General features: G+C 38.1%; 2 protein-coding genes across 7 annotated transcripts in view; both read left to right on the forward strand.

The window, feature by feature from the left end:
* The window catches only part of LMLN (leishmanolysin like peptidase), a 75,370-nt gene that overhangs the window by 38,347 nt on the left and 12,788 nt on the right, over positions 1-24,235 (forward strand). For 2 of the 6 annotated variants that reach the window (XR_008553850.1, XR_008553851.1), the window contains exons 13-18: positions 1,507-1,639; positions 3,676-3,835; positions 5,714-5,844; positions 11,209-11,419; positions 18,341-19,324; positions 23,798-23,902. Coding sequence is in view for 1 of the 6 variants with exons in the window: in XM_037525394.2 (XP_037381291.1) it covers positions 1,507-1,639; positions 3,676-3,835; positions 5,714-5,844; positions 11,209-11,419; positions 18,341-18,441 (736 nt within the window). In the remaining 5 variants the exon portion in view is untranslated. Of the gene's footprint in view, positions 1-1,506; positions 1,640-3,675; positions 3,836-5,713; positions 5,845-11,208; positions 11,420-18,340; positions 21,924-21,957; positions 22,093-23,797; positions 23,903-24,235 lie in introns of those variants that run through there. The other 4 variants (XR_008553852.1, XR_008553853.1, XR_008553854.1 and 1 more) reach the window with 4 other exon arrangements.
* OSBPL11 (oxysterol binding protein like 11) overlaps positions 23,884-24,235 on the forward strand; it is a 100,589-nt gene continuing 100,237 nt past the window's right edge. Inside the window, exon 1 of the mRNA XM_054700494.1 lies at positions 23,884-23,902. The gene's annotated coding sequence lies outside the window, so the exon portion shown is untranslated. The remainder of the gene's footprint in view (positions 23,903-24,235) is intronic.

Below are 24,235 nucleotides of genomic sequence, written 5' to 3' on the forward strand. Positions count from 1 at the left end.
TTCCCTATTGGTTAATGATGTTGAACATCAGCTCATGTGCTTATTTACTGTCTATATATCCTCTTTGGTGACATGTGAGAGAAGGAAAACGCCAGTAATCCCATTACATTTTGGATATCAGTCTTAATAAAATTTATATTGTTTAGGAATACTGAAATTTCATTTATAATATTTCTCTTGTGACATTAATATAATTGTAATACAATTATTAACATGGCTGATCACAACTATAGATGTTCTTGAAGGTTTTTGTTTTTTTTTTTAACATCGTCGTTCCTCTCAGGTGTAATCACCATAGAATTCCCACCACCAAGTCATCCTTGAACCATCACAATGGTCTCTTATGCTCTTCTCTCCTCTGTTCTGAATCCCTCACCTTCCCCTCCCCTGCTGAATAGCTCCAATTTATCTTTTGTCTGCTAGTTTTGTTTTTGGGTTTTTTCCTGATCCCTTGTTTGGTTCCCCTGTATTCCTCCTATAAGTAAAACCATCTGATGATTTTTCTTTTTCTTTGCAACTTACTGCACTGAGCATAATCCTATTGAAGGTTATTTTTATATGTGGTGCAACAGATTCTAATATCTTCAGAGAATTGCAGGATCCCCCTTCCCAAATTATACTTCCAAGAATAGATTTAAGAGAAAACAGAATGAGTTGTTACAATTCAGACTATTAACACACTTCTCATTTGGTGCAGTTAAACAAGGTTGTCCTGTGAATGTTTTTAGTTTAATGAACTGTCAAACAAGATTATATGAACTAGATTATAGCATAGAGGAAAATGTCATTCTTTGTAGCTGCAGAACAGAGAAGAATATTATCTCCATCTCTTCCTGAGACTCCATTTGTTAATGATGAAGATTTGTGTTTTTACACAAGATGTGGAATTTCATTATTTGTCATTAAAAAAAAGAGGTTTGGGGCCTCCCCGGTGGCACAGCGGTTGAGCGCTGGGTTGCGAAGCTGCTCGCAGCCTCTGCGGCGCCGATTCGATCCCCGGCTGCTCCCCGGCCACCAGAGGAGGGTCCCACATGGCGCGCAGACCTCTCCTGCCGCCCGCTGCTCCCCTCAGCAGTGTACTTCGGTCCTTCTGCCTGCTCTGCTCCCCGCTCTGGCTCTGGTGAATTCTCTCACCCTCCCGCGTTTCTGACTGTACCCAGTGCATGTATAAATAAACAAACAAACAAATAATAAATAAATAAAAATACATGCCTCTTTAAAAAAAAATTAAAAAAAAATTTTGCAGCGCCCATTTTACTGACGAAAGTGGAGAAAGATAAATAGTATTTTATTAATAATTGACATTGTGTTATAATGAATTTAGCATTAATCTTTCACATCTACATTTCCTTTTACACTTTGAAAAATAAGTATATAACCTGATTCAGTAATTAGTTTTAAGTTGTTAAAATATATTGAAATTATGATGAAAATGACAAAGTTCTGGAAGAGACTTACAATGTTTTCTTTAGGGTTTAATACCATGGTACTTACCTTTTTGTACAGGATGCAGATGCTGAGCCCTTTCTGTGACATGCTTAGAAGTAATCCACTGCAGTTAACTTGCAGACAGGACCAGAGAGCTGTTGCAGTGTGTAATTTGCAGAAGTTTCCGAAACCTTTACCTGAAGAGTACCAGGTAACCCTTGTTTTGGGCATAGTTTTAGGAATTAATTTTTTAATTCTCTATTTTGAATCAAGAGAGTGAATTCTCTTTGACTTTTTCAATTTGTAAGGCTCCATTTGTTTTTTTTTTATAAGTTAGGGGGAAAATACTGGAAGAACCCCTCCATTTTGATATAACCAGTATACTAATTGATAGTTAATACCTTGCAATGCCTTGTAGTAATGGTGAAAGGTATTTGGGATATTTGTTTTTATGTATTTTTAATTTGAATTTTCTTTCTAAGTGTTTCTGTTACAAGGTAGGGAGAGGGGCACCCCAAAACCCCCAAACCTGCCCCCTCTAAATAGATTCTGCCATCTGCCGCATCAGGACAAAACATATAAGACCTTTAATGGAAGGGAACTTTAATACAATTAGTGTGCAATACAAAAAAGGGAAAGATTAGAGTTTCCAAATCAAGCACCCAAAGTTACCCATTCCCTTGTGGGTAAATGTTCAGCCAAACAGGGTTGGCTGAAAGCAGGGCCACTGAGGCCCAGAAGCCTGCCACAAGTCTAAAGTACCTTTCAGGGGGACCCATAGAAAAATGTCAGAAACAGCTAGACAAATCTGGGAAGAAAAGAGCAAAATTAAAATCAAGATTAATGCTGCCATTGTTAACCTCACCACGGGTCTCTCACCCACATCTGTTTCAACCAGTCCAGGACCAAAAAGCAAGTGCAGCTTCTTCACATGTCTCTCTGCTCCACACGCCTCCTCCAGGTCTCCTTACTCTCCATCCTGCTTCCTTCCTTCCCCAGTTTCCCCTCCAGCTTCTCCTCCCTGCTCAGCTTTACCCTTCCTTGGGTGGGGCAGGGAACCTGTAACCTCCCCGTTTCTTGGGGACCACCCTGTTATATTTCTAACATCTTTGCCTTTAATTTCTTCTGATTTACCCACAAAAGATGCTTCTTTAAAGAAATAATTTAGGTGCTCTAATTCAGTTAACTAGAAGACTTGGAAGTTTTGCTTTAGAACGGGTTTCACTAATGGTACCTGAAAAGTAAAGGAAATGGTCATATATGTTCAGTGTGAATCTCTGAGTTGCCTGACGTGTTTTGTTGCCAAGATTATCTCTAAAAAGCCTCAGCTTGCCTGCCAATTATAAAAAGTCTTTAGAGAGAAATATCTTAGAAGCAAATTTAAAATTGTTGCTGACCAGACTGAGTCCTTCAGACACCAAAAGATGTCAACTATATTTCCACATACAGTATTAGAAATCAGTGAATTGGAGTAAAATGTGAAATCTTTGAAATATATCTGTTCTTTTGGTATTCCAAGTATTTTATAGATATGCTCTCATTCATTTTCTCAGTTTTATTTTTTCAGGTTTGTCAAAGCAATGGATAAATTATCTCCTAAAAACACTTGAATCAGAGGGCCTCCCCGGTGGCGCAGCGGTTGAGTGCTGGGTTGCAAAGCTGCCCGCAGCCTCTGCAGTGCTGGTTCGATCCCTAGCTGCTCCCCGGCCACCGGAGGAGGGTCCCACATGGCGTGCAGACCTCTCCTGCTGCGCGCTGCTCCCCTCAGCAGTGTATTTCGGTCCTTCTGCCTGCTCTGCTCCCTGCTCTGGCTCTGGTGAATTCTCTCACCCTCCCGCGCTTCTGACTGTACCCAGTGCTTGCATAAATAAATAAATCTTAAAACAAGCAAACAAACAAACAAAAAACCACTTGAATCAGATAACTTAATTTTATGCATCAGTTTTGTGTTTTCTCAACTCCTAAAGCTCCTTCTACTCATTGTTTTAAAACATTAGTCAAATTTTGTCATCTAATAAATAACTTAGACTAATTTACTAGATTACCTTATTTCTAATAGCAACCACAAACTCAAAATACCCCTCAAATGTTATATTATTATCTTTGTGATATATAATATATAAAGAAAAGTAGGTTATTATCTTCTTTGTGTTATACAGCAGTAGAGGATTACTGTAAACTGTGGACTTTGCTTTGATTATGCAGAACGTTTCTTATTCGTATGTCTTCCCAATAATTTTTTTTTAGTACTTTGATGAACTCAGTGGAATACCTGCAGAAGATTTGCCTTATTATGGTGGCTCAGTAGAAATTGCTGACTATTGCCCTTTCAATCAGGAATTCAGTTGGCAGTTAAGTGGTGAATATCAACGGAGCTCAGACTGTAGAATATTGGAAAACCAACCAGGTTAGTAGTCTAGTGAAATGAAATGTTATTTATGTATTAAAATTAACTATCAGCTATATAAAAGAGTGTTTAGGGCCACAGATCCTAAAGTCAGACTGAGTTTGTATTGTGGTTCCATTGTTATCCATCTGTGAGAAGTTACTTATATGTGCTGCCATTTCCTCTTCTGTACAAGGGAATAATATAATACCTATCTCATAGAGCTGTTGTAAGAAATAAATTAATGGAATAAAATTGCTTCGAACTATGGCACATAGAAAGGATTGCTGTCTATTAGATATACTTGTACATACATGCATACACATTCCACTTTAGTAATAGCTTACATTTGTGTGACACTTTATTTGCAAAACACTTTCATTTTTATTTTATTTAATTTTTTATCTTTTTTTTTTGTTGTGGTAATATTGGGTTACAACCTGTATAAGTTTATCACTTCACCATCAACCACACCTACCACCTACCACAACCACTTCACACCTACCACCAAAAATCTAGTTACCATCCACCACCATCTAATCAAATCCCTCTACATTTTCCACTTACTACCTACTTTCTTCTCTCTGTTCTCTCTTCAACTATTCTGTTGTCAGTCTGAGGGTTTTCATTTTGTTTTATTGGCTTTATTTCATTATATTGCACATATGCATGACATTATATAGTATGTATCTTTTTTGTGTCTATCTTATATCAGTTAGCTTACTCCCCTCAAGTTCCATCCATATTGTCATGGATGGCGAGATTTCGCCTTTTTTTTTTTTAAAGATTTATTTATTTATGCATATAAGAACCCGGGTACAGGCCAGATGCGTGGGAGGATGAGAGGATTCACCAGAGAAAGAGTGGGGAACACAACACGCAGACTGACTGAAATACACTGCTGAGGGGAGCAGCGGGCAAGTCAGGAAAGGTCTGCTGTGCCATGTGGGTAGCTCCCTGGTCAGAGATCGAACTCATGCTGCAGTGCTGCAAATAGCTTCATAGGTTGCATCTTAACCCCTTGCGCCACCAGGGAGGCCCTGGTGACGCCTATTTAGTCCATCAGTGAAGGTGATTCTTAGTGCCATTTCCTTTATATATCTTAACTCAAAAACTACAAACCCAGATTTATCTCTTACTGCTGCTATAATAATTTTTCCCACTAATACCTTTATTAAGAATACAGTTTGATTCTGGATTTCTATTTCTCTTGTTTTTTTTTAGCTGAAAATTTCCATTAAACAAAATTTTTTTTTAAAGATTTATTTATTTATTTATACAAGCACTGGGTACAGTCAGAAGCGCGGGAGGGTGAGAGAATTCACCAGAGCCAGAGCGGGAGCAGAACAGGCAGACTGATGAAGTACACTGCTGAGGGGAGCAGCGGGTGGCACAGGAGAGGTCTGTGTGCCATGTGGGACCCTCGCCGGCAGCTGGGGATTGAACCGGCGCTGCAGAGGCTGTGGGCAGCTTCGCTGCCCAGCACTCAACTGCTACACCACCAGGGAGGCCCTAAACAAAATTTTTTTAAAAGATTTATTTATTTATGTATCTAAGAACTGGGGTGTAGGCCAGAGATGCGGGGGCTGAGAGTATTCACCAGAGAGAGTGGGGAGCAGAACAGGCAGATCCTCTGAAATACACTGCTGAGGGGAGCAGCGTGTGAGGCAGGAGAGGTCTGCTACACCAGGTGGGTTGCTCCCTAGCCAGCTGGGATCAAACTAGTGCTGTAGTGGCTGCTGATGTCTTGATAGTGCTATCTTCAACCCCTGCACCACCAGGGAGACCAACAAATTTTATTTTTGAAACAACTATTAATTATAAGAATAGATTGCTTCAATTTCTTGTTCTTTGAGTCCAGAAGTCAATTTTTAAGAAAACTTTTCTGGTTTGCTGCAGACCTGTATAAAAACTATGGTGCTGAAAAATATGGACCTCATTCCATTTGTCTAATTCAGAAATCAGCATTTGTTATGGAAAAGTGTGAGAGGAAGCTGAGTTACCCAGACTGGGGAAGTGGATGTTATCAGGTAAAGCTATGTGATTGCGAATTATTATGCAATTTATAATTTTGTTATTATATGATTTTTATATTTTAAGATAAACTTTGTATCTTTATATATAGGTAATTTGCTAATTAACATTTTAACTTATCTTGTTTATGTACATGTTAGATTGGATTCTTGCGTTTTGTGAAAATACTATCATTTCTTTGAGAGAAAATGCCTTCTCCATTTCTTTAAAATCTATATATAATTGCTGTCTATCAGCAAGTTTTATAATGACTTTACTTCTAGCCTAAACAAATAATGATAATATGTAATTTTATTATTATTTTTTTTTGGTAATTTTATTTTTGAACAAATATTACTTTGTAGTGGAAAAGATTTTAAAATTTTCTTTCATAAGAGCTGAAGAAATTAGATGTTTTAAGTTAATAAATCAGCTACCTTCTAATATTAGATTTTTTTCCTTTGAAATTAGAAATCCAAAGGGGTCAAACTCCTATTTTCTTGTTTATCTTATTTCTACATCTGATATTATTTTTTTGGAGGTATATATTTTTTTAATGCAGCTTTAATCCTTTCTCCTACCCCTTTGGAAACTAATTATCTTTTTTTTTAATATTAGTTTTTTTTTTTTTAAAGTTTTTTTTTTAATGATTTCTTTTTTTTTTTTTTTTTTTTAAGATTTATTTATACAAGCACTAGGTACAGTCAGAAGCACGGGAGGGTGAGAGAATTCACCAGAGCCAGAGCCAGAGCGGGGAGCAGAGCAGGCAGAAGGACCGAAGTACACTGCTGAGGGGAGCAGCGGGCGGCAGGAGAGGTCTGCATGCCATGTGGGACCCTCCTCCGGCGGCCGTGGTGCAGCCGGGGATTGAACAGGCGCTGCAGAGGCTGCAGGCAGCTTCGCAACCCAGGGCTCAACCGCTGCACCACCGGGGAGGCCCTAATATTAGTTTTTTTATTTTTTTACATCATTGTTCATTTTTAAACAATATTTGCTCCCCCCTCCCCCTCAGGTGTAGTCCCCATAGAGTTTCCTTCACCAATGCACCATCACCACAGCCCCCCTGTGCACCTCCCTCCCTACCTCTGATCCCTCTCCCTCCTCCTCCCCTGCAGGATGTCTTGGATTTATAATTGTCCATTTTTGCTTTGTTGTGTTTTGTACTGTTATTTTTTTTTTTACACTGATGTCTTATTTGGTTCCCCTATATTCCTGCTCTAAGTAAAATCATCCAATATTTTCTTTTTCCTTCTGGCTTATTTCACTGAGCATAATTCCTTCTAGTTCCAACCATGTTGCTGCAAATGGCATGAGTTTATCTTTTTTGACTGCTGAATAATATTCCATTATGTATTATATGCCACATCTTCTTGATCCAGTCATCTATTTTTGGGCATGTGGGTTGTTTCCAGGTTTTACTTATTGTAAATAGTGCTGCAATAAACATAGATGTACAGGTATTCTTTTGAATCAGTGTTTTTGTGTCCTTTATTTAGATCTCTAGTAGTGGAATTGCCAGGTCATATGGTAGCTCCATTTTTAGTAGACTGAGGGACCTCCAGACAGCTTTCCATAGTGGTTGGACCAGTTTGCACTCCCACCAGCAATGTAGGGGAGTTCCTTTTTCACCACATTTGTTGTTGCTTGTTTTTTTGATATGTGCCATTGATAACTTTTTGATATCTTGCCAACATTTGTTGTTGCTTGTTTTTTTGATATGTGCCATCCTTACTGGTGTAAGGTGGTATCTCAATGTGGTTTTACTTTGCATTTCCCTGATTATAAAGGATGTTGAACATTTTTTCATATGCCTGTTGCCCATTTGCATTTCCTCTTTGGAGAAATGTCTTTTAAGTTCTTCTGCCCATTTCTTGACTGGATTGCTTATTTTGTCATGTGAGTTTTTTGTATATCTTTGTGATCACTCCCTTATCAGTTGACTGGAGTACAAAGATTTTTTCCCAATCAGTAGTGTCTCTGTTTTGGTTAATGTCTCTTGTGCTGTGCAGAAGCTTTTCAGTTTAATGTAATCACAGGTGTTTATATATTCCTTGACTTTCTTTGCTTTAGATGATGAGTCTTTAAAGATGTTATTGTGATATATGTCTTATAGTGTTTTACCTCTATTTTCTTCTATATATTTTATGGTTTCAGGTCTTATGTCCAGTTCTCTTATCCATTTTGAGTTGATTTTTGTGCATGGTGAGAGGTAGCGGTCTAGTTTCATTTTTTTGTATGTGGTGGTCCAGTTTTCCCAGCACCATTTATTGAACAAACTGTCTGTATTCCATTGCATATTCTTTGCTCCTTTGTCAGAGATCAGTTGTTCATATAAGTGTGTTTTTATTTCTGGGCTCTCTATTTGGTTCCATTGTGTGTCTGTTTTTGTTCCAATACTAAACTGTTTTAATTATTATGGCTTTGTAGTATAGCTTGAAGTTTGAAAGTGTGATACCTCTTTTCTCCTTTGTTTTCATCACTAAGGCTTTGGCTATTCATGTTTTTTTGTGGTTCCATATGAATTTCATCAGTATTTGTTCTATTTCTTTGAAGAATGTCATTAAGATTTTTATTGGAATAGCATTGAATCTGTATATTGCTCTTGGTTGGAAGGATCTACATCTGATATTAAATGACTCCTTCAACTTATTAAGAACTTATTAAGATACAATTATCCTGTAACTTAGGAGGATCCAACTTAACGAATATTCCATATTCTTTTTTTTTTTTAATAATAGTGGCTGTGGGCCAGTGTTTTTTTTTGTTGTTGTTTTTTAAAGATTTATTTATTTATTTATACAAGCACTGGGTACAGTCAGAAGCACGGGAGGGTGAGAGAATTCACCAGAGCCAGAGCGGGGAACAGAACAGCCAGACCTACGAAATACACTGCTGAGGGGAGCAGCGGGTGGCAGAAGAGGTCTGCGCACCATATGGGACCCTCGCCTGGTGGCCAGGGATCAAACCGGCACTGCAGTGGCTGCGGGCAGCCTCGCAACCCAGCGCTCAACTGCTGTGCCACTAGGGAGGCCCTCTTTTTTTTTTTAAGATTTTATTTATTTATACATATAAGAAATGGGGTACAGGCCAGAGTTGTGGGAGATGAGAGGAGTCACCAGAGACAGAGTGGGGAACAGAACAGGCAGACTGACTGAATACAATGCTAATGGGAGCAGCGGGCAAGTCAGGAGAGGTCTGCCTGTGCCAATTGGGTGGCCCCCAGGCTGGGGATCGAACTTGTGCTCCAGTGGCTGTGGCAAGCTTCATAGGGTGCGTCTTAACCCCTAGCACCACCAGGGAGGCCCAATAATACTATTCTTTATGGTTATAAAACATTGCTTCATTTTATTATTTTTTAAAAGATTTATTTATTTATGCATACAAGAACCGGGGTACAGGCCAGAGGTGTCTGGGGCGAAAGGATTCACCAGAGAAAGAGCGGGGAACAGAACAGGAAGACTGACTGAAGTACACTGCTGAAGGGAGCAGTGGGTGAGCCAGGAGAGGTCTGCTGCGCCATGTGGGCCACTCCCTGTCCAGCTGGGGATCGAACTTATGCTGCAGAGGCTGCGTACAGCTCCATAGGTTGCATCCCAACCCCTTGCGCCACCAGGGAGGCCCTTTCTTCATTTTATATATTGGGTTAATTTTTATTTTTACTATGCTTTTATAACTATATTTACATGCTTTACCTGTTTTTTTTTTTTTTTTTAAAGATTTATTTATTGATTGATTGATTGATACATACAAGCACTGGGTACAGTTAGAAGCGCGGGAGGGAGAGAGAATTCACCAGAGCCAGAGCGGGGAGCAGAGCAGGCAGAAGGACTGAAGCACACTGCTGAGGGGAGCAGCGGGCGGCAGGAGAGGTCTGCGCGCCATGCGGGACCCTCCTCCCGAGGCCAGGGAGCAGCCGGGGATTGAACCGGCGCTGCAGAGACTGCCGGCAGCTTCCCAACCCAGCGCTCAACCGCTGCGCCACCGGGGAGGCCCTGCTTTACCTGTTTTTTAATTTACTTTTGAAATAAATTCCCCAAGTGAAAATATCAGGTTAGAAGGGATAAATCCAGAACAATGACAATGATAGTAAAATGTCTTTTTTTAGGCTATTTTAATGTTTTATCCACTGTACCACCACAAAAGGATTGTTCAAATTTATAATGTCTACTAAGACTGACTGCCTGTATTTGGCTTCCCTGTGTCTAGTATTTTCAGTTAATTTTTCTAATTTAATACTAATAACATGTTATTTGGGAAAATACATATGATTTCTATTAATATATGGCTAGCTGTTCTGTTTTCTTTATTGTTTGTTTTATTCTTTTGACAGAGAAGTTGCAAGAATGATACAAAATATTTTTTTCTGAGTCATCTAAATGCAAATTATTGACATACTTTCACCCCCCAAAATACCTTTTTGCGTGTTTCTTATAAACAAAAATAGCCTCCTATATAACCACAACACTATTAAAACAAAAATTCAGGGCCTCCCCTGGTGGCGCAGCGATTGAGCGCTGGGCTAAGAAGCTGCCCGCAGCCTCTGCAGCACCAGTTCGATCCCCGGCTGCCGGCGAGGGTCCCACATGGCGCACAGACCTCTCCTGTGGCGCCCGCTGCTCCCTCAGTAGTGTATTTCGTCCGTCTGCCTGTTCTGTTCCCTGCTCTGGCTCTGGTGAATTCTCTCACCCTCCCATGCTTTTGACTATACCCAGTGCTTGTATAAATAAATAAAATAAATTTAAAAAAAAAAATCAGGAAATTAGCATCGATTCTTCTGATTTTCAGACCCCATTCAGGTTTTGCCAATTGTCCCAATAATGTCTTGTATTAATAGCATCTGGACAAATATCACATGTTGTGTAATTATCATGTCTCTGTTCTCCATCTGTTCCAGAACAGTTTCACAATCTTTGCTTGACTTTCATAATAACCTTGCTACTTTTAAAGATTATAAGACATTTCTTTCTAGGTTGTATCTCAATTTGGGTTTGTCTGATGTTTCTTTTTGATTAAATGCAGGAAGCGTATGTTGGGCAGTAATTTCAGAAAGTGATGTTTGTTTTTCTGGTAGTATTTTTTATTTATCCCTTTATTGGTAATGTTATTTTATTGGTATCTGCTATGTTTTTCTGCTGTCAAGTTACTCTTTTAATTAACTCCCTTTGTAATTAATAAATATTTTGGGAGAAGATGCTAAATTCTTTTAGAACCAGAAAAACTTATCCACTTTTGATAAGAGTGAAAATATGTATGCCCACATCCCAAATTGTGATTTATTGCCAATATTTTTAGTAATCCTAATGTATTTTCCTACAATTAAAGGAGACGGCACATGTACTAGAATCTTAATGATCTGATGGTGTTTTTTTTTCTGTTTGAAGATTTCTTGTTCACCTCAGGGTCTGAAAGTTTGGGTCCAGGATACTACATATTTGTGTAGTAGGGCCGGGCAGGTGCTCCCTGTCAGTGTTCAGATGAATGGCTGGATTTACAATGGAAACCTACTCTGCCCATCATGTTGGGACTTCTGTGAGTTCTGCCCTCCAGAAAGAGATCCTCCAGCCACTAACTTGACCCGAGCTCTACCTCTGGGTAAGTAAAGAGGGGGACTTTAATTATAAAATGCTGAAAATCTCTTCAAGGCAGCTTTAAAACTGGTTGAGCATTTACTCTTATAATTGCAGTTTTATGGGAAAATCTACATTGTTAGAAATTGTAAGTAGGTAAATTAACACTTCTGTAAGAGCAAGATAAGAAACCATTCTGTGCAAGTCATGTCTGACTTACACAAAGAAGTTCATTGAAAAAAACAAAAACAGCAACAAAATTCATTGAAGGTTATGAAAAGTAAATGTTTCCTTTATTCATTTTGAAATTGACTAAAGGAAATTTTGCTCATTAAATGCAAAAAGCAAGTAAATATACTTTAGTTTCATTATAACTAGTTGGGAAGAAAGAAAAGGAAAGGCACTGGAAAAGTTTTTTTTTTTAAGATTTATTTTTATTTATTTATACAAGCACTGGGTACAGTCAGAAGCGCGGGAGGGTGAGAGAATTCACCAGAGCCAGAGCAGGGAGCAGAGCAGGCAGAAGGACCAAAGTACACTGCTGAGGGGAGCAGCGGGGCGGCAGGAGAGGTCTGTGTGCCATGTGGGACCCTCCTCCGGTGGCCGGGGAGCAGCCAGGGATTGAACCGGCACTGCAGAGGCCGCGGGCAGCCTTGCAACCCAGCGCTCAACCGTTGCGCCACCAGGGAGGCCTGAAAAGATTTTTTTTTTTCAATTTTTCGAGTAGAACTGGGGTGTTCTCCAGAGGTGCAGGGGATGAAAAGATACACCAGAGACAGAGTAGGGAGCAGAATAGGCAGATTTACTGAAGAGACAGGATAGGTTTGCTATGCCATATGTGGGTTAGCTCCCTGGCCAGGGATGGAACTCAGGCCTTAGTAGTGATAGCACTGAGACTTAACCCATAGGCCATGAGGGAGGCCAGGAAAAGATTTTTTTTAAAGATTTATTTATTTATGCATACAAGAACTGGGGTGCAGGCCAGAGATGTCAGGGGGTGAGATGATTCACCAGAGACAGAGTGGGGAGCAGAACAGGCAGATCTACTGAAATACACTGCTGAGGGGAGCAGCAGATGAGTTAGGAGAGGTCTGCTGTGCCACCTCCCTGGCCAGGGATCCAACTTGTACTGCATTGGCTGCGGACAGCTTCATAGTGCTGCGCCTTAACCCCTTGTGCCACCAAGGAGGCCTGTGAAAAGTTTCTTAAGAAGGGTTGGCATTCCCACAAAGAAAGGTGCAGGGAGACAAAAACACACAAAATAAGATAGATAAACTGGCAAAGACAGTGATTTTCTTTGAGGGATAGCATACTCTTCCTGTGAGGTTCCAGATTGTAGAATTGAGACAAACCTATTATAGGGAGACAAATTCCTGTTAAATCCCTTAGAACCCAAAGAAGGGTGGAAGGACAGTCGTGAAAAGAATGCCTTCTCCATTGTTGAAGATGCACAAACTGAGGCCAATGAGTTATAAAAGCATAATTCATGGATTTGAAATTGAATCTTTGACCTATGGCAATTTGACATTTTAGATTATGGATAATAAAACTCTTTGCAGTATTTCATTTTCTCTTCTGGAGATATTATTAAATGCACCTGTGTAGCCCTTTGCTTGTTCATGGTCTCATTGTAAAAGGAGGGCTACATTCATTTTACAATTCAAAGTCTCCACTTTCAGGATTTACTATTCTTTATTCCCATGTCCTGGGAGTTTTATCTAGCTATGAACTGTAAGTAGAGGTAAGTTTTAGAAGATCAGTAATTGTGTTAGGACTGCCCAAGACCACCCCAGGTTTAGTGATTCTCCAGCACTCACAGGACTCAGCCTCCAGTTGTACTTACAGCTAAGATTTATTAAAGTGAAGGAATAGAAAACGAATCACCAAAGGGAAAAAGGATAAGCAGGTGAAGTCCAGATGAAACCAGTTCCCAGATACCAGCTAAAACCATGCTTCCAGCGGGACTTTCAAAGGGTGGCAGTGTCAAGCTAGCTCTGTTAACTGTTTTTTACAGAGTGTACTTCAGTATCATAGGAGTTTTTAAAGTGATGCAGTAATGGCACAAGGAATTTTTTTTTTAAAGGTTTATTTTTATACAAGAACCAGGGTACAGGCCAGATGCGTGGGAGGGTGAGAAAAATCACCAGAGACAGAGCAGGGAACAGAACAGGCAGACTGACGAAATACACTGCTGAGGGTAGCAGCGGGCGAGACAGGAGAGGTCTGCCGCGCCATGTGGGACCCTCGCTGGCAGCCAGGGATCGAACCTGTGCTTCAGAGGCTGCGGGCAGCTTCACAGTGCGACCATCAACCACCTGTGCCATAAGGGATGCCCACAAGGAATTGTTTTAAATGCTGTAAGATGTTCCTTTTGATGTGGTAAATGCAGTGTTAAGACTCTTATTTAACTTCTAATGTGAAGCTGGTAGGATGACTCCATTTTGTTATTAAGAAGGCAGCAGCAGGTTCTCCCTGGTGGCGCAAGGGGTTAAGTCTCAGAACGATAAAGCTGTCAGCAGCCACTGGCATGGGCTCGGGTTCAATCGGTGGCCAGGAAGCTGGCCCACATGGCATAGTGGATCTCTCCCGTCTTGCGCACTGCTCCCCTCAGCAGTATATGTCAGTAGATCTGCCTGTTTTGCACTCCACTTTGTCTCTGGTGGATCCTCCCCCCCATCTCTCTCTCTCTCTCTCTCTCTCTCTCTCTCTTTCTCTCTCTCTCTCTCTCTCACACACACACACACACACACATACACACACACACCAGCTCTTGTATGCATGGATAAATAAAAATAAATCTTTAAAAAAAAAAAGAGGTAGCAGCAGAACCACAGAGATAATTGCGATGGAGTTCTCATTCTTTTGTATAATCTCAGGGTTAACTATAAAAAAAAAATCACCATCATTGTCTAAGAAAGAGTTGAGCAGGAGCTGAGCTGAGCCATTAGCAGTAAAGAAAGTTTTTGTTATTCAGATGTTTGAAGGCTGAGAATTTTAGGAGTAAAGTGGAAGACTATGTAGGAACGAGAAGAGCCAGAGCAGATGAAGGGATATGAATTTTTTGTTCTTTAGAGCATGACAAAGACTAGTGAATCTGTTAAAAGGAGTTGAGAAGACACTGCCAACCACCTCACCCCCTCCACTGACTTGTTCCTTAGGCTCTACTTCCTAACCTGCTCCCTCTTTATCAGTCACCCTTCTGAGATTATTTTACTATCGTGATTTTTTTCCTTTAAGGAATTCTATGTGGAAGCAGGCTCAAAGACCATTGAAACCTTCAAACCATTACCACAGTTTTAAAAAGTATAAAATATTAGAAGAATAGATACTTTCAGGTGTGGCAGTTTAAACATTGTAAGCATCACTGTTAAAAAGATAAAATATCCTGTTTTCCCATAATGTGTGCGAATAGAGTGCACTCTCTTTTATGAACATTTATTAAACCATGTGCCAAAGACTATGGCAGACTTTATATATGTTGTTTCTTTTAGGTAAATAATTTGTTGCTTTTTAATACTGTTTTTATGACTCACAAATCTTGTAAAAAATTTGATATTTTAAATGTAGTTGTATGAGAAATGCAAATAATTCAAATTAACCTATGATAGAACTGATTAAATAAGTGATCTCCCTAATCTGCCTCATGAATTAAAGTATTTTTTTAGATTTTTTAAGTATACTTTTGAAACAGTGAATGTTCTATATTCTGGAGGAAGTGTAAAAAGATATTCCTCTCCTCAAATTTTTCTTTGTTCTGTTGTTCTCAAGTGGCTAGTCCATATAGCCTTTCTCAGATTTGTAACTTCCTTCAGGGTAGAAAACCCTCATATTCTTTCTTTTTCCTTTTCCCTAGTCATCACTTCTAAGTGGTAGTGTGTGATTAGATAATTGTCCTATATTACCTAAGACAGTTTCCATTAATGAATATGAAAAATCTGTTTCTGAATTCTTTCTAGTCTCTTCAGATTGTAGAAATTGTTTCCCTTTATTGAATGTTAAGCACTTTTCTAAGTACTTCAAATATTTATCATTGCATTTAATCACAAAACCTAGTGAAGTCGGACTTAGACATTTTACACATGCAAAATGTGGTTATAGGTATAGAGGAATTAAGTAATATATCTACTGTCAAATCAAGGCTCGGATCAGAACCCAGATCTGCTCATCTCTAGTTCATTTCAAAACACTCTTAAAAAATCTTTTCTTTGTAAAGAGTACTTTCACAGAAACTGCAGTGTTTTAATATTTTCCTATGGGCCAAACTGAGAATCAGGAGATAAAAGAATAAGCCCGTTTCATTAGTGACTCCAGGGGCTTATTACTTAATTTTGGCCATGGCTACTCTCTACATGATCCTCTAGGCCAGATTTTAACCAATAAAACTTTCTAGGATGATGGGATTATTCTGTAATCTGCACTATCCAATACAATAGTCATTAACTACAATATGATTATTGAACATGTGAAAGTGGTTAGGGTGACTAAATAGTACTGCATTTTAAATTTTATTTCATCTTAATTTATATTTAAATAGCACATATAACCAGTGGTTGCCGTATGAGATAGTGCAATTCTCAATCAGAGGTTCTCAACACACATCTTTAGCATGAATTGGAATCATGTAAAACACCCACTGCATGTTAAACCACTCCCAGAGTTCATAATTCATAATATTTGGGTTGGAGTCCCAGAATTTTTAACAGTTTTTCTGGCAATGCTGATGTTGATCCCAGGACCACATTTTGAAAATCACTCTTCTTGGTTAAGTAGAATTTTTCTAGGATTTAACAAATAGCAACTGATTCCACTGGGGAAGAATAGAAGTTCCCCATGGTTTACCTGTATTACATGCAGATAAATAATTTTTAAAATATTCCATAAATAAACTAGTGGCAAATCAATTAAACTTTTAAAAATTGCATTATAACAATTAAAAAAACTGGAACAAGAGAAAGATAGGCCTATATGCATATTGCAGCATTGTTTGCAATAGTAAGACAATTTTTAAAAACTATATATTCATTTATTTATTGCCAAAATCAAGCCATAGCCCTGTGGCAAAGAACTATATTGTTCAAAAAAAAGTTTCATAGTTTTTGTGCTAACATGGAAAAATTTCAAATATATATTGTTGAACAAAACAAAGGCCAAGTGAACAAGAGCATGAAGAGTGTAAATCATGGTATTTTTAAGTATATTATGTAAGTATGAAAATTATTATTATTAATTAAAGCTATTAATAATGATTACCTCTTAAGTCTTGGGCTCGGGCAAGAACCATGTATATGTTTTAATGTTAAACATTTCAACCATATATATGTGTATTCCTTTTATTTAAATCAATTATTTTTTTTTTCATTAAAAATACATTAGAAGTGTAGGTCTATTAATGTGGGCCTTCTATGTACTTGGCACATGGACCAATTTTTCGCTCTGGTCGATGCTTTTATATTGTAGGTATACACCTAACTTTATTCCTTGCCACCTAGGAAGTATTTATCACTTACTTGTATGATAATTGCATTTAAATATTACATGAGTGATTGAAAAATAAGTGAAATCAAAAAATAAAATACTAAATCCATACATAAAATGCTCAGAAGAACAGCACGTGTCTTGGCATTATCATCTGCTCATTGTGTAGCTGAAGACCAGCCATGATTTTCTTACCTTTGAAGACCAGCCATGATTTTCTTACCTTTGAAGCAAGTCAGTCTTGGAGGCTTGTTGGTTTTTGTTATTTTTTTTGGTCAAAATATAAAAAAGGACAGTTTATCTTAATGTAAGTTTGACTTGGTCTCTTGACTGCTGTAAAATGTTTTCTATTCTGAGAATTGTTTGGGGAAATAGGTTTAGCTGTGAGAACAACTCATGACTAAAGTGAAATTTACTTCTGTGTCCAAAGCCCATAGTCTTCAGCTATTTCCAAATCAGGCTTGGGGTGATATGGATAGATGGGTAGATTTTAGTAATTGGGGGCCATTCCTATGCCTGATATCCTGATATAGTTATTAATCATATTCCCTTATATTAAAATAATCAAAGGGAACAATTTAGTTGATCTAAGATTATATTTCACACTTCATAAAGCAGGCAGTGTCCACTCTTAATACAATGCACTGCGAAAAAGGGAAAAGGGGCTGTAAGTTTTAAGAGAAAGGGATGCAGAATACAGGGAAGAAATACTCTGCTTATGTTGATTTGCAGAGGTTGCACAGCTCACCTTATTTAGAAAGATCAAGAAACAAGGAAATAACTGTAGAACCCAGAGCTGGCTTGGCAGTTGGAGACTGACTGAATATACTGTGTTTCTGGTCAAGTCGAACATTTATAGACTCGGAAGTTTGGTTTGTTGATGTGGCATCCCAGGTAGGAGTGACTTCATCTTGGGCCTAGAAATTTATTTCATTACTTGTATTCCCAAAATGGTGATAAATTATATGGTCACCCTGCTTATAAGAGACAAGAAAGAATAAAAGAGAGTCCCATATCCTATCTTAGAATAACCAAGACATTTATTTACTTTCCTGGGTAGCCAGTTTAGCTTTCCTGGGATACTACCTTAAGACATTTCTTTTCATTCCTTGGGTGCTGTTTTTTAACCTTGGTAAGATGGATGCGTCTTCTTTTCTTCCTCCATTAATATTTTGTTCTTTCTCCATGGGGGAAAAAAAAAAACTTTGTATATCTAGGTTTCAAGAAGTCACTCCTGGTTCTGCTCTCCCAAGTGGTCTTTGTTCAATAAACAAGTGGTTCAATAAACCACTAATAAACCAAGTGGTTCAATAAACAAGTGGTTCAATAAACCAATAAACAAGTGGTTCAATAAACAAGTGGTCTTTCAATAAAACCACCTTACTGATCTGTCAATATTTAGTTTGTATGATTTATTCCAAAAATATCTGTAGAAAGTCAGTTTTCTTCAATTTTTTGTTTTCAACCCTAGATCTCTGTTCCCGTTCCTCCAGCTTGGTGGTTACCCTCTGGCTTCTGTTAGGCAATCTATTTCCTCTGCTGGCTGGATTTCTTCTGTGCGTGTGGCACTAGGACTTGAAAAGTGAATTCTCAAGATATTCCTTTATATCATGTTCCTCTGAATAAAGCACAGAATCTGGGTGAGTGCCAGCCTATGCAGATGGCAGAGTGGCATCCCTGACTGACTTGGAAGTATTGACTACAATCAGACCTTGAAGCTGAGCTTCATAACAGTCACGCCTCATCAGCAACACAACAGCCTCTGGGCTTGGAGAAGAACAAATTCCAAGTCACCAAGTCTCTTTATCTTTCAGGATACATAACCTTCTTAATGTTTTCCTTTGAAAATGGGATAATTGGTGAAATTTTCAGAGTGATAACATACCTCAGCATTTTCATGAACCTAAAGTGATGGAAAAGTTCATCAATACGTTAACAATTTAAAGAACAAATAATTATTACAAGGTTATAAATTATGGGCCCTGTCCTCAGAAGTATAAATTTCCCTTTAACTTAGAAAAAACAATTGAATTGGGATTTCTAAATCACTGTTATACCTATTTTGAATGTAATGATTGTTTATGGTACACTTAAATCATTGCTCTAAAGAGTTTCTTTTCATTAGATTTTGTTAAATCTTATTTAATCATGCCTGCCTTTTTCAAAACAGCTGTATGGCAGTTTACTACTGAAGAGCCGTTGTATGTAGCCCTCTTCCATCTGTGTCTGTGCACACTGATCTTCAGAGCTCCACTTCCAATTGTATTGACTTTTAGATTTGTGTAAGCAGAGAAAGTAAAACACTCTGCCCTGTAAAAACATTGAAGACCGACCTGCAAAGAGAAGAAAACATAATTATGTTTTTCAAATAATAGTTATGACAACTATATCCCAACAAAAATAGAACTATTCCTTTTTGACCAATGAAGATAAAAAGAAATTCTAGTATAGACAGGTAAGCAGTTATTTTCAAGTAGGCATAGAAATTATTACAGAAAAATCTCTATATCTGAAAATTATGTTTAAGAAGAAAAATATAAGTCAAAACAAGATGGTCTGATTGATTTACGAATAGCAAAGTGTAGGTTTGGTGTCGGGCCTATCCAGTAGGGTCTACTTTACCACACAATGTATGGCTCAGTCCCCAGAAGTCTGAGATTGTCTTTGCTTTAAAGGGAGGCAATGTCCTTTACCTCTTGCGTTTCATACTCCTGTTACCACAGAAATTGTGGTCCCCAAAAGCCATTCTGCTCTGGCACCAGAACTTACCAACTCTACCTAGTAATTCCAGTTTGAAATTTTTCAATGATGAATGATGTCAATTTTTTTCTCTCTAAAGCTAATGAAGTGCAGTGGCTTTATAAGCAAAGCCTTTGGACAGTATTTGTTGATTCATTCATTCATTCATTCATTCATTCATCTATTGGTTGGCCCTTAATTGAGCCTATAGTTATCAAACACTGTACCTAAGGAATTGTGCTAAGCGAACAAGCAGCATAATTATTAAGGAGAAATTCTGACTTCTTGGCATTAGAGCCATTCATCAAGCCCAGGATAAAGGAAAGTCACCTTTTTTTTTTTTTTTAATGCATAACTTTAAAATACATATTTGCATGCAGCTTTAAGTTAGAGGTATTTGTCATTGTGAAAAGCTGGGAGTCTCTAATGTAATCAACTTCTGCTACAGAGAAGCTAATAGTAATGGTGTCAAGCCAATTCTCTATTTTCAGCATATGTTATGTTTAAATTGTGCCAGATCAGAGAAAAAAAAGTAGAGTATATTTTTAAAAAGAAAATTATAAAAGTCTAAACTTACATTCCTATTGTGATTATGAACCACCCTGCAAAGTATAAAGAATTTAACCAAAAATACTATTGATTGATATATTTGAGATTTACAGTGATAAGTTGGATATATTTTGACTGTTGTGCAGTAATGCCATTTAGGTAGTATTATTTCCAAGCATGGTGCTTTTATACTTGAAATATATTTTTGCTTTATTTTTTATTGATATAATTATATTTGCACTAATGACTTTCTGGAAAAAATATTATAGATGACCTTTTTTTCTATACTTGTTAAGCTTGGAATCTTGCGACCCAGTGTTTTCACAAATAATGAAACTTGATAAAGTATGTTATAAAATATTGAGTTTCTGAGGGTAGCTAACTGCACTGGTGTCTTCCTTCTTCAACAAGTCTTGAAAATGTTTGCTTATCACTGGTACTACATAGAATACTTGGTCAACACTTAGAAGACCACTGAACCTGTATGAAATTTTAGTAGGCACTATTTATCACTTAGAATATAACGATATTTTTAAAAACAAATATTTTTTAAATTGGAGATTTCAATGCAGAATTAGTGGAATTTGAAATGGCCTAAATATATCCTGTGGCAGATTATGCCCTTCATCTTAGCAAAACCAGTTCACCGAGAAAGAGACTGCAGACTGCAGTAGTGAAGTGAGGTGTGGGACAGGGATACAGAATGGGCAGTGCTTGATTTGAGGTTAGTAGGCTGGTGTCCCTTTCTGACTCAAAACTGACTACTTCAGTTTTTAGAACAGATGTAGGTTCATTTTGATAGTATTATGGTTCCAGTTGTCAAAATTATCAAGTGACTTTGTCTCTTGGGTTTTAAGAGAATTTATAGGAAAGAGGCAAAAGCCATGTCATTAGATTTGAACTAAGGCTTTCATGAAACTCATAAGCAGTTAGGTCGTATTAATGGAGACCCCTCTAATATTTGCCTGAAACACATCCTTTTCCCTTAACTTATTTCTGAAGAATAATTATTTTTGTTAAGGCTAAATACACGTTCTAAAAATATAAATTATGCTTAAAATTAGTTTCAGCCTAATGTATTGGCTTAGAGTTTATCAATATTTGATAAATTAATGAAATCTAATAGTTTTAGGAAGGTACATAAATAAGTATATCTGAATATTCCATGCAATTTTATCAATATTCTCTTCAATATTAGAAGACTCACCAATTGAGTGTTCACTAGATGCTTTCTCAGAGTCTTTCTAGCTCTAATATTCCAAGAGTAATACTTGTCCTGAATTGCTAGGTCACGGCTGGCTCTGTAGCCCTCCAGGAGTACGCCATCCTGCACATCTTATTCATCACAGTGTCTTGTGCTCGTTGCCTTGGCCCTGTCCAGGCCTTTGGAGATTAATTAAAAAGAGAACAGCCCACCTTTGAGGGCAGTTAGGTAGTCCTGGTAGAAGAGGTGGACTTGGTGGACTTCATCACAACTCTGCAGACGCATTTCATAGTGGGCACCATTCATGCCAATATCCTGCGCCCCAGGAGAGTAACATTGTAATAAAATCTGCGCTACTTGTTCCGAAGAAAGAATTTACCTGAAAGGACGATCTTGTTTTTCCTTTAATACATTTAGTCAGGGTTGAGGAGAGAGTGGTAAATTATTTTCTTTTATGTTTACATTTTTGACAAATAAAATAAAAAAATTTAGAACTAATCTTTATTTATGGTATTGAACTTTAAGTGTAATATATTCCCTAGAAAAACTTTAATAAATATGGAAACTAATCTGCATTTTGTCTTTTTTTTTTAAAGATTTATTTATTTATGCATATAAGAACTGGTGTACAGGCCAGAGGTATGGCAGGGGATGGTGAGAGAATTCACCAGAGACAGATGGGGAGCAGAACAGGTGGACTGACTGAAATACACTGCTGAGGGGAGCAGCGGGTGAGTCAGGAGAGGTCTGCTGCGCCATGTGGGTAGCTCCCTGGCCTGGGATCGAACTCATGCTGCAGTGGCTGCAGATAGCTTCATCGGTTCCATCTTAACCCCTTGCACCACCAGGAAGGCCCCTGCATCTTGTCTTTATTAACGCTGTCAATTTTTCTAAAACCTGGATGAGGATCACAGACACAGCCATGCACTCTTATTTTGGGAAGATGAGGTGCTTATTACAAAACATACTTCAGTTTTTTTATTTTAACTGAAGTAAGATTGTTCTATTTAGAGAAGTGGAATTGGTCTTATGTAAAGCTGCAGGGAGTAGCCCTCCTTAAATAGTTAAGCAAGAAAGAGCAGACTAAAATTTACAGTGACCAGTCTCTGGCTGAAGATTTTTCCTGTCCTTTTTGTCTGCTGTGGGCCTGGAGTCTCATTGTATGACCTCTCTGGAGCATATAGGTACCTGATCTTCAGGATTGTCAGCTGGATTGTGGCTGGAGTCATGGAGTGTGACTCTTCATAACCTCAAGGTAGTGCAAGAGCGTGTACCTAGGTGTGCCTTTACCCCGAGCGCTTAGAGTCACTGTGCCCTACAGTGTGGAGCCAAGCACTTTGTGAAACTGATTGAACCCAGTCTGTGAGACCTAGTTGCTAAGCTATTTGTGGGAAATTTTAATAACATTTATTTTTTTAAGTTTTAAATATTGCATATTGTAGCTAAAACTATAATAAATTACTTCAAATTGTTGTTGCACAGACTACTGAAGATAAAGCAGTTTACATCTCATTACCTTGTTTACTCTGCCTTTTGGTATATTCATAGGATATCTTAGAAGATATTATTGTATAAACTAGTCTTTTGTTTACAACCTCTCCAGTAGATTTGCTGAAATGAGAAGGCTTATTTTTTTTTTTTTAAGATTTATTTATGCATACAGGATCTGGGGTGTAGGCCAGAGGTGCAGGGGTGGGGTGAGAGGATTCACCAGAGACAGTGGGGAGCAGAACAGGCAGATCTACTGAAATACACTACCAAGGGGAGAAGGCTTATTTAAATCAGCTTTGTTGGCATTCTGCTAGAAGTTCATTCTTTAATGTATAAGATAAATTGGACATGTTTAGAACTAGTCCAAATATGTTATCTGATTTTTTGGGAAATGCCCAACCAGTACCTTTCCCATTTTATATATATATACAACATTTTTCCCATCTATAGAAACTAGTATCTTAGACTCAATGCTACTTAAAAATTCAATGCATAACAGTTAAATTTTTCTATTTCAACAGAAGCATTAGTGACTTAACAACTTTATGACATTTTCTCACTTGAATATATTTAAATCATGAAATCTGAGTACTTCTGGCTTCCCCACCCCCCAATTAGAGCTCCTAATGACATTTCAAAAGAGCTACAGGTTTTTTGGAAGAGATTTCTCATGTGTTTACATACATGAGTGTACATGAATGTGTATGCAGTGAAATTTTGATGTGTTTGGCTGGGGATATGAAAATGTAATATAGGTGAGGTTACCACAAAGAATAAAGCAAATGTCACATGCCTCAGCATAACTTGTCAGACCAGTCCAGAACCTTGAATCTTAGTAGAAATTAAAACCGTATGTCACTGTTATAAAATTATTTGGTTAATTGTCAAGCTTTGTGCTTGTTACTAAGTAAATAAAATGTGTAAAATCTGCATTTCTTATCATAGGTTTGACAGAGGAGTAATGAGGGCACCAGTAAGTTCTTAGGGATAAGTATCATCTCATGGAATGAAGAAGTGAAAGGTCTGAGGCAAGTTGGTCCTCACTGGCAGGTGAGTCAATGGCTTTTCCATGCTGGGGTTTTGCCTAAGAACCCCTTACCAGCAGCATGCACTGTGTAGATCTTCACAGAGGGAGGTTTTTCCAGCATTTTTTCTCTTAACTTCTCAGCCATCCCAGCTGCCTTCACCCCAGTGTATGGCCACTCCTCCTGCCTCCCCATCACCAGTTCAAAACACGGCAGTTTCCCCAAGTATATGTATGTATCCATTCAATGGTTTTGTGGGTTTTTAAAAAATATTTATTTTTACATAGAAGAACTGGGGTATAGTCCAGAAGTGCGGGGGGTGAGAGGATTCATCAGAGTCAGAGTGCGGAGCAGAACA

The sequence above is a fragment of the Talpa occidentalis genome, unplaced genomic scaffold (genome assembly GCF_014898055.3).
Source record: "Talpa occidentalis isolate TD23 unplaced genomic scaffold, MPIMG_talOcc4v2.1 talOcc4.4, whole genome shotgun sequence".
NCBI lineage: Eukaryota > Metazoa > Chordata > Mammalia > Eulipotyphla > Talpidae > Talpa > Talpa occidentalis.